The sequence below is a fragment of the Enhydra lutris genome, unplaced genomic scaffold (genome assembly GCF_002288905.1).
Source record: "Enhydra lutris kenyoni isolate GAN:26980312 unplaced genomic scaffold, ASM228890v2 scaffoldscaffold12, whole genome shotgun sequence".
Classification (NCBI taxonomy): Eukaryota; Metazoa; Chordata; class Mammalia; order Carnivora; family Mustelidae; genus Enhydra; species Enhydra lutris.
Window position 1 is genome coordinate 27,901,782 of NW_019154096.1, and position 15,488 is coordinate 27,917,269.

The 15,488-nt window shown below is 37.3% G+C and overlaps 1 protein-coding gene across 1 annotated transcript in view; it reads left to right on the forward strand.

Annotated features, from left to right (window-relative positions):
* Positions 1-341: 341 nt before the first annotated feature.
* Positions 342-15,488, forward strand: part of LOC111144874 (adenosine kinase) — a 531,020-nt gene continuing 515,873 nt past the window's right edge. The window contains exon 1 of the mRNA XM_022499443.1: positions 342-438. Coding sequence (XP_022355151.1) covers positions 374-438 — 65 coding nt within the window. The 5' untranslated portion in view covers positions 342-373. The remainder of the gene's footprint in view (positions 439-15,488) is intronic.

Below are 15,488 nucleotides of genomic sequence, written 5' to 3' on the forward strand. Positions count from 1 at the left end.
AGAAACCTACGGGGCTACCGTACTGCAAAGATTAAATAAGCGGAAAGATGTTGTATGAGAAGAAAGATGTCTCGTGAGGTTTAGGATCTAAATCTTCTAGATCACCCAGAACCTAGAAAAAAGGGAGGTTTCGCACTATGTGGACTCAGGCGCTCGTACGCAGCCTAACTCAGTCTGGGGTCCCCCTACTGCCGGGTGGGCGGGGCCAGAAAGGGGCTGGGCCAATGGCTGTGGAAGGGAGAGACTCCGAGTGGAAAGAGTCAAGAGAGGCGGGGTTCGGGGAGAAGGAGGCGATGATAAGGGGAGGAGATGGGGTCAAAGAGCAGAAGGGGTGGGGCGCACGCCGAAGCCTAAGTGGGGTGGGAACACGAAGATGGCTGCGGCCGAGGAGGAGCCGAAGCCCAAAAAGCTGAAGGTGGAGGCGCCCCGAGCGCTGAGGTGAGCGCTACTCGACGTAGGGTGGAGGGTGACGGCGCCCGTAGCTAACCAGGGCCCACGTGGGGGTTTCGCGGGTCTTCCAGCGAATGGTGTTCTCGCTGCCGGCGTGGGGCCAACGCGCAAGGACCGGCTGCTCGGGGAGCTGTCCGCAAGGCTGTGACCTTTCGCCCGGCGCCAGCCTCGTTTGGTCGAATAGCTGCCTGCTCCGGAGCGGTTCCGGCTGCTCTTGGCCAATCAGAACGCCGGCTTGGGGAGAACCTAGCCGCCTATGGGCAGGCTCGGGGCGCCACGTGGGAGCTTTCTCCTGGCTGCGCTGGTGTGACCCTGGAGGACCAGACTCGACCAGAGCAGAGTCCACTGCTGCCACCTTCTATTCCCTGGGGCGGGGGGCGGGGGGCGGGGGGCGGGAGGCGGTTAAGGAGCAGGAGGCCCTGCGACTGCTCTATCGTGGTGCGAAGACAAAATTCTTGGGGATTTTCGTAAAGGGCGCCTTGACCTTCCTTTTGTACATATTCTGAAAGTTGACACCTTTGAAGACCCTCTGCAGGGACCCGGATACCCCGCCTCCGAGGCTTTGGGGGGCGGAATTTGGCTGAACAGTTAGGAAATGTTGATTTTTCTTTTGTTCTTTGCACTTTCTGGCAACAGTTGAAAGAAACAGTTCTGCCCCAAACACCGACTTGCCTCACGTGTGATGCTGCAACTTACAAAAATTGTTTGTTCAAGTATTCTTTCCTAATAAGTGTAATGTACCGCATGCACAGTCCTGGATGATTTTGAAATGTTTGTTGGAAGACATGGATTTTTCTATCTAAAAATAGACATAAATTGATTTAAAAGTATTGGTATGTTTCTTGACGATCCAAGTTTCATTTTTTCCAACATCTTCCGTCTTCACCCCCGGAAAGAATGAAGCTTTCATAAATGAAAAGAAAAGGTCAGTTAGGGCTCTGGTCGTGTTTTCATGCTCTTTTGAATGGATGGTGATCAAATCCCTGCCAGTGCCTTTAATGTATTCCTACTACCCTTAATTAGTATGCTTACCTTATAAAAAAAATAAACTTTTTTTTCTTATGACAACTCAGGATGTTTTATTTTTACTTTAAGGTTTCAAACCACAGAGTAAATAAAGCAAAGGCTTTTTGAATCAGACCTACCTGGATCCAAGGCATGTGCTTTCCCTCTTTGTACATTATTAGACTTATTTCTTTAAAATTACATCCTTCACAAAGTTTCCTCTACCAATTTGGAAGACAGATGTAACTTTTCCCCACTGTCCCACTCAACATATGGCCCTTAGATTTTCCCTTATGCTAATTCATTTTCAGAGCACTTTCCTATTTTACAAATGAGGAAATTGAAGCCTAAATGAAATAATTAGTTAAGGGAATATGAATCCAGAGTGTCTGGGTGAAAGTCCATTCTTTGACTACTGTTTCTACTTTTATATAGCCACCCAAGAAACACTTCTCTCTGCTTATGTATCCTTAAAAACAATGATAATAATGTTTAATACTTACATATGTATCAGGCACCGTTTCATCAGTTTACCTATTTTAACTCATGCAATCCCACAACAACCTTAGAAGGCAGGTACCATAATTATCTTCATTTAACCAAGGAGGAAACACCGATAGAGATGTTGATGAAGCGTCACCCATCTAGTAAGTGATGGTGTTGGGATTTTGATCCAGGTAATCTGATTCCAGGTCTATGCTCTTAATTACCATGCTATACTTAACTAACCTCAAACAGTTATCCAAAAACTCTTGTGAACTGTTAAGTCAATTTTTGTTTCTCTACTTTTGCTCATTTTTTTTTGTTAATGTACATAACTTTTTCTGTTGTTGCAACATATAGGCATATCATATTTAATCTTAAATATACAGAATGCATCATATGTGTCATTAGTGTTTACTTAAAACTTACGAAAGTTCTGAGGTGCCTGGCTGGCTCAGTCATTAGATCAGGTGACTCTTGACCTCAGGGTCATGAGTGCAAACTCCATGTTGGGCAAAGAGCTTACTTAAAAACAAAGACTTGGAAACTCTTTATATAAAACTCATTTTATATCATATCTACTTAGGGCCACTTGTAACATGAAGTTAAAATATTAGACGCTTGAGTACTTGAACAAATCTCTTAATTTTGTGTGAAGACCTTTTGGGATTAGCTATTCCTACTTTTATTATATTTGGCTTTGAGGGTTGCAGTGTGATAATGCCCTCAGTGGTTGGACTGCATGCATTATCTATGATGACTGGCTTGACAGTTAAAGGGCTAGCTACCAGTTTTGGTTGATTTTTAAGGGGAATGGCTTATAAAGCCTAAACAAAATTTAGTGTGTAGAATCAACCAGTGGGGAAAAAATAAATGTATGAGACATGTTTGTAGATGTCAGGTAAAAGACTTAGGACTTTGAGAATTTCAGTTAGCTCTAGGGTAGTAGTTTTCAACCAGGTGAAATTTTGCTTCCCAGGAGACATTTAGCAACATCTGGAGATATTTTGGTAGGGTGTGCTACTGGCACCTAGTAAGCAGAGTTGGAAGGATGCTGCTTAACTTTCTACAGTGTACAGGAATCTCCCTAGAACAATAAGGAATTATCTAGCCAAAATTAACAATAGTGTTGAGATAGGACAAAACTGCTCTAAGGGAGAGCATCTGGCAAGTCTAGCCTCCCTTTTTCAAATATCCATTATTTTTCTCTATCAGATTGCTTTTCACGTTGTAATAGTTACTAAAGTTGCAAAGAAACAAGCAGGCTCTAACATGTTTTCAGGTTGGGATGGGGAACAGAAGGGAACATTAATTGAGTGCCAGACATTTTTATACTTGGTGTCTTATATATGCTATCTCCTTTAATCTCACCAGCCACCTGTGAGGTAGGTAACAATTGTGTTACAGATGAAGTATTTGGGGCTGAGAGAAGTTGAGAAGCATTTTCAGGAACTGACTCCTAAATGAATATGTTCCATGACAAATACCTGTATTTAGGACCACTTCTTTTCTTTTCTTTCCTTCGGAAATCTCATCCTAGTTCATTTCTTCAGCGGTCACCTCTAAGAGGATCCTCTTCCTTTGAAAGCTTATTGAACACACGCCAAGCCTTTTTTTCAGTCTGTCTTTAAATGGCTGCTATTTTAGGCATGTTGCTAAAAATTAGGTGCTAAAACATAGAGAGGTAAGATGTAGGTACCGTCCTCCTGGTGGGAAATGAGTAAGGTTTGGGAAAATGATACCTGAGCATTCTGAAAGATGACAAAGAATTAACCAGGTATGAAGTAGGGTATCTGGCTCTGTAGGGAAGTTTGGAGGTAGAGATGGGAGAAAACTGTCTCTGTAGGGGAACTACAGATGGTTTGATCTGACTGGGGGAGAAAGTAGAGGGCATCCAGGCTTTGTACAGTGGACATGTACTGGATCATATGTGTGATCTATTGATAAATCCTTATTTTTGCAAAACCTAATTTTAACTGTCTGCTCACTGTCTCCTTCTGAGTGTTTTGCTGACCCTTCAAAGTCATATATATCAAACTAAATCCATCTGTTGTCCTAAATCTGCACCTTCTTCCATGGCTCACTAAATTCTCTTTCTCCAAAGTTTGGAACCTAGGTGTTTGCTTCATTTTCCATCCGCATATAGTTATCAAAGTTGGTCTTGTCTTCTTCGGTAATGTTTCATAAAACCTTTCCTTTTCCATTCCTGCTGCCACAACTGAAGCATAGACTTTATTTTGCTTAGACTTTTTTGGCTTCCCAACTAATCTCTCTACCTCCAATGTCAAGTTCTTCCTAATCTTCTTCAGGCATAGCTCTACTTGTTCATCATAACAAATACTTGTAAGCTCTGAAGTTGATGTTAGGAAGGGTTGAATCCTAAGAGCCTAGTTCATAACTCTCTGACATTAGCAATTAAAGATCGTTCCAGGTCATGACTTTAGTGATATTAAAAAGAAAACAAACTGCAATTTTCCAATCTGCAAATATTGAGCTTTTCTCAAATTATTGCTTCCTAACAATTTCAATTCCCTAGATTCCTTTTATTCTTTCCATGTGTGTTCTACCTCACTATGGACCCTGTGTTTTAAAATTGCATAGTAAATATAGGCAGAAAAGTCTGTATCTTAGGTGACCAAGTAACAGTTTTAGTACCCCTTTCTTCTAAAACACATTTTTTTCTCTCTTTCAGAAAATTCTCTGGAAGATGATTTTTACACACTGAGCACACTGTTCCAGGAGTGGTCTGTTTTGAGGATTAAATGAGAATATATGCAGACTGGAAAGGAACAAGGATGATCATGTGTCCCTAGTGTATTGCACAGTGCTCAGTCCTTAGGAGCTGTTCACTTAACGTTTGTTGAATGAATTATTAGTACAGCATAGAGTGGGACTGAAAACCTTCACTTTTTTAGATCTTGTATTTTTAATAACGCAGCCTAAAATTGAAGTTGGAGGCTCTTTTTTGGGTGATACTACATGCTGTTCCTTATATTCACAAATGTAATCCTTTAAGATTAAGGCTTTGGACTATCAAGGAAAGTGGAAAACAAGGTCTCCTGAGGTACTTTTCGTGGATGTCAAAATAAGTTGCTTTCCTGGGCATTATATACTAGGACAGAGTGAGGGAGGTGGAGAGAGAGCCATGGGAAAGCCTGTATGGATGGTCCTGGGTGACTAGGGGTAAGTGTGAAATTCTTAGAGCTCAGGGAAAGTGTAAAGGCTCTAGGAAAAAATATAGGCATTGAAAACTGTTTCTCATTTTAGGTATAGGTCTAGACTGGCCAACACTAAATAAAACATGAGGCTGATATGCTACTTTTACCTGGAATATGGCTCCACTTCCCTTCCATCAGTGAAAATCCTGCCTGTGTGCAAAATGTTCACAGTTAAGTGAATAAGAGAGAGAGAACCAGAATTATACAGAGCATTTTAATCAGGATGGAAATCAGTAGAGCGGTGATTAAGAGCATGGTCTCCGGAATCCGACATCTGGTTTGACTCTTGGTCCTTCCTAGCTGGTGATCTTGGAACAGTTCCTTACTGGCCTCTGCCTCGGTTTTCTCATCCATGAAATGAGTATATTAATAGTAGCTACTTCAAAACGTTGATTTCATGAGAAAATAAATATAAAATTGGTGGCTCATAAGTCTTCAATAAATGTTAGCTGTTATTACTATGGTACTGTTTATTCTACTGTCCACCCCCCTACTCTGCTCCAATTAAAAATTAAAATTACAAATTAAAAAATTAAATTTAATTTAAAATTAAAAAATTAAATTTAATTTAAAATTAAAATTACAAATTAAAAAATTAATTAAAAAAGAAAGCAAAGATACAGGTATATTGGAGAGCAAGATAAACATGTCCAGGGACTAACACAGAAATGAAACATGCAATTAGACTCTGGGTTCAGGAGCTGGTGGAAATAACTGTGTAAGGGAACTGGAGTCATACAGTGGATGAAACTAGGGGCTTGGCAGGGCTAGATGAAAAGAAGGCTGAGCACCTCTGCTCCTGGATATTGCTCTAAGAAGCTGTGGACCTGACGAGGTGGCACAGAAATGGCTGAGCTGCCAGATGGCTCAGAGTTGGGAACTGTAATTTCCACACTATTATGTGCTTCAAGAGCACCAAGCTTGAGGTCATGTGATCTGGAAGAAGGGTGACCTATCTCAAACCACCAGAAAAAAGGAAGGGAAAGTTAGAGCCTGCAAACATAATAAGGGAAAGAACATTATTTAGAAAATAAGCACAACAATCAGGAGGTAAATTCACTCAAAATCTAATGGAATTACTCAACAATTTCATAGATCCTTAAAAAGGTAAAGTAGTAGCTATTAAAAAACTTGCTCTGAACAAAAAGTAAATGTGAAATAAATAGCTATGTAAAAGAGTAAATGGAGTTATTGAAATTAAAACAAAAAACTAGGTTGATCAAACTTGTTTTAAGGGAAAATTAGTGAGTTGGAAGATAGTACTGAATAATTCACCCAGATGTAGCAAAGAGAAATAAAGAGGAATAAAGAGATATGAATATAAATTGATAGGCAACAACTTAACATCTAACTGGGTATCCCAAAAAGAGAAACAAGTGTAAATGGTAAAGAGGATATATTCGAAGAGATGATGGCTGAGAATTTTTCCAGACTTTTAAGATCACTATTCTCAGGTTGAAAGGGTATTCCATATACACAGTAAGATAGAAACAAAAATCCATACTAAAATTATAGAGATTTTGATCCTAATTATTAATGTGTATAGAAAGAATCTGAGTATTTAGACAACACCAAACATTTAATAGTAGTTATCTCTACGTGGAAGGATTGTGATTATTTTTGTTTTCTTTATTTTTATTTTTTGGTATTTTCCAACTTTCCTATACTGCATGTGTGTGCATATTGGTACTCAGGATTTTAAGCTGGAGAAATGATGTGCACTAGATCTTGGGTGAAAAACTATATGCACTAAATAGGTATCTTGGGTGAATGATGATATTACCATTACAGAATGCAACTCTGGGATACTAGTAGATCTGGAACTTTATAAAATAAGTAGTAGTATGATTTTATTATAGATTATACTCTTTTCATCTATATATCTGAAATTCCAAAAGCTCTGAAAACTGGAAGTTTTAAAAAAAGTTTGAGATGAATTAATTTGTCAGCAAAACTTGATATGAGGCTCTTTGTAGTGTTTATCTGTCTTACACAAATGTGTATGTTTTGTTGTAGAAATGTTAATCTGTTTGTTAATGGCATGCTGCATGAATCTCTGGGTGGTTTACAAAACAGTATTATCTTCCTAAAAGCTGTAAAACTTGGAGTCTCATAAAATTCTGGCCCTAAAATATATCTTGCCCAAATAAGTCAGCAAAAGGATTGGGGAACCTTTATTAAAATTTTTAATGGCTTTTAAAAGTTTGGTATTGTTCAGAAACATTAAGTTCTCATCAGTCAGTTATTGTATTTTTCCTGAGGTTCCCATTCTACACATTTATGATTTTAAATAGATGTTTATTTCAAAGATTTCTTTTATAATACCAAAATAATATATAAGATATATTATATATAATATATAATAATATAGTCTTTCATAATACTGGTGCTGATTATGTCATTGACTTATTAGGCTTTTTTTCTCTAATACTGACTGATGAAAGATTTTTCTTCAACTTCTGGACCTCAAGATTTGAAACGCTTATTTCACTGAAGTAGCCTCACAGACTGAAGTTTCACATACTGCTTGAAAAAGATACTTTTTGAATATTTTCCAAAGCTGATTTAAAGTTGTTGCTCTTACGTGTTTTATTTCTGATGTTTTTGCTTGTACTTGTTTGTACTTGTGGCCTTGGATGATTTGTGTTCATCTATAGAGTAGTGTTAATTAGCTTTCAGCATAAGAACATTGGACAGGGGCACGTAGGTGGCTGAGTCAGTTAAGTTTGCCTTCAGCTCAGTTCATGATCCCAGGAACCAAGTTCTGCATCAGGGCTCCATGCTCAGTGCGGAGTCTGCTACTTCCTCTCCCACCACTCCTCTTCTCTGCTCATGCGTGCTCTCCTTCTCTCTCTCTCAAAATAAATAAAATCTAAAAAAAAAAAAAAAAAAAAGAACATCTGAACATGCGAATTTCCATTTGCATTTTGGCTTTCATTGCATGCATGCTGATTTCAGTATCTTTTATGGAATAGAGTAAGAAAATCTGTACAGCAATTTTTGTGTAAGAAATTCTTACCTTCTCAAGGCACATCAGTTTGGTTGATTGTAACAATGGGCTCTGGCTGTTTAGCCACATTTAATTACTAGTAAATCCTGCTATTTTGCTGTTACCTGCAAATGCAGGATTATAGATATGAAGGTAGCTGATGATCATTGATCACTCACAAAATTAGGAATGATTAGAAATGATATCAGAGTGATTACTTGGCTATTTGTCTTCTAGAGGCCAAGGTTGGACTTTATCAGTGCAACCCTAGTAGAACAATTTCTAGGTCTTTAAGAGACTCAGTTAACGTAACTGGAAACTCCAGCCAAATAGAACTCATTCTAGGAATGCATCTCTTGCCTCCATTGTCCTAGGGTATATTGGATTTCTCACATAAGCCATCTTAATGTAACAAGAAAGATGGCATTTCTCAGCCCCAAGCCAAAATCTCCTGAGCCCAGTGGAAGGGATTTTCCACATCCATGCATCAGTTTTGAAAATACTTTGATTGGAACTCTCTAGGTTACATACCCACTATTGAGCCAGTTACTTTATCAGGGGTGGAGATTTTGGCCAGCCTTGGATATATTCTTCCTCCTCATCCTGTGTGTCACGTGTGCCTGTGTGGATGTGGGTGTGTGTGTGAGCCTGTGGTGTTTGTATGTATGGGGTAGTAGATGGAGTTCAGGGAGACACTCTAATCAATAACTCCACCAGTGCTGTCATTCCTTCAGCATGAGAAAAATCCACAGCATAGAAAAACCCATTTCTATAGCATGTATAGGAAATATCTGTGAAAACAAAGGAATCACCCACCTATTGATAATCTCATTCCTCAGCGTCTAGCCAAAGTTGGTGTCTTCTTTTTAAAACTCCTAATCATCCAGCTTGGAAACGCCTCCTCTGGCTGTTTGTAGTTTATACTTTGCATTATTGCTGTGCATAATGTACATGTTTTATCTCGCTTACTGCTGCTTAAAGTCAGGAAGCTAGTTGAGTAACTCTTAGTGCCTCATAATTAATTACTTAATTGCAATATAACAGGCTCTAAACTTTTGATGAATAAATGAATTCTTAAGTAACTCTTTAAAGATATTTTATGATTATGTTTGTAGTACTCACTATTGCAAAATGGATTCATGTATTAGTGGTAAATTCTTACCTATTTCTAAGAGTTGATAGAATCCTTATTGAGAACACTTGATGGTTTTTGGACCTTTTATTTTTCTTGTTATATGTAGTGAGCTTTGTTCAAAAGAAATCCTATAGTGCAGGACAGTAGAGGCAAGAGGTGTACTCTTAGACTGCATTTCTATTCTTTCTGGTGACTGTAGTGAACTTTGACTGCAATAATAATTTCTTGCATTTGTTCATGGGGAAAATTCCTTCAAAAGTAAAAAATATATATATACTTCTGCATAAACCGTAACATTTTATTAAGGCCCTGTAGTCAGTGTTTTCTTTCTTTTTTAAATACAGAATTGCTTATTTGGCGGAGGAATACTCTTTTCTGAAGAGTAAATTTACAAAGATAACAGTCACCTATCAGAATGATTAATCTTTTTCCTTTGGGTTAACAAGTCCTTAATTAGTAATACTATTTGCAGTGTAATCAGAACTCTAATTGCTAACTCTATTGTTAGGAATACTGTTCTTAATTTTGTAGTGTACCGTGTAACATAATGTACTGTGTAACAATGGATAATACCACAAAATTGGTCTTTTAAAAAGATCTGTCTCTGTTGACTCATCTAGGAGGGGTCATTTAAAAACAAAATATAGCAAAAGAATGAAATTCAGACATCTTAGGTTTTCTCAAATTCCATTAAGCTTGATATAGCAATATAAACTGTTTTACTCCCTGAGCCCTAGAGCTGAAGTCTGAAAAACCATGTAAGTTTTTGAGTAAACAAGTTGAAATACAGGAAAATTATTTCCTTCAAAAATAAACAGTTAAAATATGTTGTCTTTGAAGTTAACCACATTAGAGATTTGAACATTTTTTTGTTTTATAGGCATGACTGAGAGAAGTCTTGGGTTCCTCCTAAAATAGAGTTTTTCAGAAGTTGTTTTTCCTAAAGAGAGATGAGACCTTAGTTATCATTTTTAGTTTTTAACTTTGTTGAAGATTAAAGCTGTTAAGCTGTAGATGTGTTAAGGCTTACACCCTCAATTCTGTCTCTGTTCTCACACACTCAGGATGAACTGACTATATTCCATTTTAGCATGGGATGGCATGTTAACACACATGAAAGTATACTGACAATTCTACTTTGTCTTGTGTATTTTACTTAGCACTTTCTTATCCAAATATAAAACTGGGTAGTTATAATTGAATTCAGTAAGTAGTACTCAATGTTTAGTATTGAAATAATATTTTAGTAAAAAAGAAAGGAAAAGATTTGTCTTTCTGGGGGTGGAGGTGGGTGTGTGGGGAGTATAGGTTCTTCTCTCCATGGTAGGTTTGAATTCCTTGGTCTTTCCCTATGTATGAATATTGTAGGGATGCTCTGTAGAAAAATACATAAAATTCTAGATATACACTCACTGATCCTTAGAATTGGGAGAGATACTAACTTTTCTTGGCCCAGACTACTACATGAGGCAGGAATCCCTTCTTTAGCACTCCTCTTCCTCTACTTGCATACCATTCCTCCCCTCGATTCAGCACAAATAAGGGAAGAGGAGTACATTTTCCACTAATGGAAACACATAGACACCAGAGACCTTTGACTTATTAAAGCTTGAGTAAACTACATTCCTGAGAAGATTTGCTAATACCCTGTAGATACCGAGTCCAATTCAGAGCTCTTTAAATGATCTGTTGACCAAGATGTTGCATCTTTACACTCTTAGAACAGGTCTATACTCATTAGCAGGCTCTCTAGCCTTTCCCTTTGAGAAGCTCTTCCTTTTTAAAAGTGTTTCCAGAGACTGATGGAAAATGCTGATGGGAGTGGGGGTAGGAACAGGGGTGGGAGGTGATGACTGAGTCCAAATTCCCTGGTAGTGTGGTAACTCCCAGAAGTACCTGGGGTTTCCTGCAACTTATGGAGTTGGGATGTGAAAACAATAACATATCTCAGCCAAGATGTGCCTCTGAAATTTTAATTTACAATTTCATGTGATTTTTAGAAACTCTTTGAACATGTTTTAGAATCTTTAGATTGTTTGTGCCTGATGAGGTACTTAAAATCAGTCTAATATTTACATTGTACAGTTGAGAGAATTGAAGCCCAGAGAGGTTAACTGATACCAGTAAGGTAACATAGCTAGTTACTTAAAGGTATGAAGTATTTGAGTTGAGATTTGATCTCAAGTGATAGAACTTCCCATTGTATTTATCATCTGGAACAAGAAATGAAGTATCTGTTTTCTTTGAAGTTTTTTGTTTGTTTTGAGATAAGAATAACATATTTAAAGATTTTATCAGATGCTTTCCCTTACCTTTTCTTACTGATCCTCACATGAAGGTAACGTCTTTACTGAGGAAATTGACACAGAGAAGTTAAGATTTCCTAAGTAGTGAGCTCTCAATTCATACTCAGGACCTAGGACTCACATTTCTTGCTGTTTACATTACACTTACAAAGCTGTAGATTGAGAACTTGTTAAAGTGAATTCTGTGTGTGCTATATAAGCACACTATTTAAATAAATTCTGTGGCACTGTGTTTAGTAACCTTGTTTAGATTTTAGTCTTTCAATTTCTCTTATTGACACATATGTAGCCCTTTCCCCCCTCTCCTCCAAGAATAAATACTGTATTCCCTTGTGGGATATACTTAATAGTATGCTTTGCAAATGGATTAACTTCTTGAACTTGAATTTTGAGCATATTTCTAATTAAAAAGCCTTGAGCAAACCAATTTTGCTTATGTCTAAGAGTTAAAATGTTCAGTTAAGAGAGCAATTTCTAATAAGTTTTAATATACTTTGGAGATTTTGCACTTTCCCGTTATTAATAATTTCAATCTTATCTTTAGCATTATCAATTACTATAATATGAGATAACTATTATTGACTAGAAAGTTTAATATGCCCAAGACTATACAGTTAGTGAGTGGCAGAGGTAGGATTCAAACCTGAATCTGTCTTATTAAAGATTTTTCATAATTAGCTATAATATTCAGGTATTGTATAACCAACAGCAACAGAAATCATTGGTGATTTGTATTAAAAAAATTAAGCACACCCTTTGCTTCAAAAAGTAGTTCTACATTATACATGAAAAAAGTACTAGCAATCCTCTAAAAAGCTGTTAATCTTTTAATACTATTAGTAATTTGAAATCCTATGAAAATGTTCTACCACATCTGAGATGATAGTAATGAGACCACCTTTCATTAAAAATGAATTGCAGTCATGATTAGCCTTGGACCTATATAAATAATAATAAAGGCAACCTTTTAAAAGAAATGAAATGTTCTGTTAGTCTACTTTTAAGAATAGGACCACAACATTTCATTAAATTCAAATGATATTTAAAAACCTCAATTTCATAATGCTTGATAATCATAGGAAAAAGGAAGTGGGGGGAGGGTAATAGAGATCTGTGAACAAGAAATGGGGGATAAAAGGAGGTGATAAAAAAGAAAAAGGCCCAATTCCGTTTAGCTATTTCTGATTTCTGTATAACTTCTAACCTCAGATACCTCATCTTTTCAGCTTTTCACTCCTTTCTGAGCTGTGAATGAGAGTTTGTGAGAAACTTCTTGTTATGAACTGGGTGCTATTAAGGTTTTTGTCCATCTTTGTGTATGCACCTGTGAAGTGAGTAGTATAGGTTAAAATGCTTTTCAAACTACATCATGTGTCAGTTTGGTTGTAGCACAATTGGTACTTTATAAAAGGAAAATAGAATAGAAAATATCAGTGCATTGAATATGGAAGCATTAGTATTGCTTTGTGAAACATTCTTCAGTTAGGTATAAGTATAGCATACTAGGTTGCAATACAAAATATGTTTTTCACAGTGAGTTTGGTTTTCTATCCCAAAATTTAGTGGCTTAAAATAACAATCATTTTATTAGAGGTCAGGAATTCAGACATGGTTTGGCTGATTGAGTCTTCTGATGTGTGTGGTATTGACTAGGATCTCTTGGAGGTATTTAGCTGACAACAGGTCTGGTCTGGAGTGTTTGGATTGTCCTTACTTGTCTGATGCTTTGTTGAGGATGGCTGGAAAGCTTGGCTCAACCCTGCTTCTCTTCTTCTCCATGTAGTTTGTGAACCTCTGCATGTGGTTTCTTCAGGCTCTTAGTTGGGCTTCTTACCTGGCAGTTCAGGGGTCCAAAAGACCAAGACAGAAGCTGGCAATCCTCTTAAGGATAGCCTGAAATCTGTTACAGCATCACTTCTATACCCATTGGTCAGAGGAGTCATAGGCTAGCCCAAATTCAAGGGGAGGGGACATAAACTCTTGTCTCCAGGAAACTGAGGCCTTCTTAATCGGCTACAATTATGGTAAAATAATTTTGGAAAACATGACTGAATTATATTTCCAAGCTTTTAATTCTGTTATTGCCCCTTGAGAGGTGATTACTTTTTATAGTCCCCCGCCCCTTCCCCATTGGAAAATATGTCTAGTTTTGGTTTCAAAGTTCAGAATTTAATTTAAATGTATATATTATTTTTCCATGAAATACTGAGTGTTTTTGGTTTTTGAAGAAATGATTTAAGATTCAGAAATTTCTGTGAAGTCTTAAGTTTGCTATCTGACACTGCCGAAAAAGTCTATTTGGTATGCAAAAGGAGCTGCCTTCTTACAATGTCTAAAGATTACATTTGGGTTTAATAACTCCTTTCACATACAGGCTGTCTGAGGCTGTTCTGTTTTTGTTGAAAACAGAAAGAGTGAGAAATCTGCTTCTGTTCCCCACACACATTCCATACTTTTCAGTAAAGAAAACAAAAATGTTGAATAAAAGAAAACGTTAGAAAACCGTTCAATATTTATAAAACAACCAAGTAGAAATGATTATTTCTTAGGACAGTTTTCAGATAAAACTGCATATTCAATTTGAGACCATAATTTATTTTTACTGTTACAAAGAAAATTGTAGGGACTAGGAGTTAGTAAAATGGTATACCTAGGGGCTATATGAGCAAATTTGTTTTGGAACCTTTTGTGAACATTTGTGATTTCAACTTCTGGAGTCTTGAAAGATCTTGATAAGCAAGGCCTCAGTAAGGCCTAACTTAGATTCACATAGCTGAATGTCTAGGATGGGGAATTTACTTAGCTTGATAGTAAACTCAGCCACTTGCTATTCATTGTGTACCCCTAAATTCTAGAAGAGTGATTAAAACACGTTTTTTTTGTAAAAAATCACTCTTGTAATTTTTTTTTTTTGAGAGAAATTTCATTTCTTTCCTTTTTTTCCCTTTTTTTAAAATTAGCATATAATGTATTACTTGTTTCAGGGGTACAGGTCTATGATTCATCAGTCTTACACAATTCACAGCACTCCCCATAGCACATACCCTCTCCAGTGTCCATCACCCAGCCACCTCATCCCTCCCACCACCTCCCCTCCAGCATTCCTCAGTTTGTTTCCTGAGAGTAAGAGTGTCTTATGGTTTGTCTCTCTCTCTGGTTTTGTCTTGTTTGATTTTTCCCTCCCTTCCTGTATTATCCTCTGTCTTGTTTCTCAAATTCCTTATATTAGTGAGATCCTATGATAATTGTCTTTCTCTGATTGACTTATTTTGCTTAACATAATACCCTCTAGTTCCATCCTCGTCATTGCAAAAGGCAAGATTTCTTTTTTTGATGGCTGCATAATATTCCATTGTTGTATGTATGTGTGTGTATCTTTTTTTATCCATTCATCTGTTGATGGACATCTATGCTCTTTCCATAGCTTGGCTATTGTGGACATTGATGCTATAAACATTGGGGTGCACATGCCCCTTTGGATCACTACATTTGTATCTTTAAACTTGAAAATAGAGCTAACTTACAACCCAGCAATTGCACTACTGGGTATTCATTCTTGTGATTTTGGCAGAAATGAAATTGAGATTTTGAAAAATTAAGAGATCTTAGAAATGATTCTTGGTGTTAATTAGGAGTCTTGGTTAAATTAAAGATTAAAATGGCGGGCGCCTGGGTGGCTCAGTGGGTTGAAGCCTCTGCCTTTGGCTCAGGTCATGATCCCAAGGTTCTGGGATCGAGTCTCTCATCAGGCTCTCTGCTCAGCAGGGAGCCTGCTTCCCTTCTGCGCCTGCCTCTTTGCCTGCTTGTGATCTCTGTCAAATAAATAAAGAAAATCTAAAAAAAAAAGATTAAAATGGCATTTTCATTCATTCATTAAATATATTTAATCTATTTAAGCATAT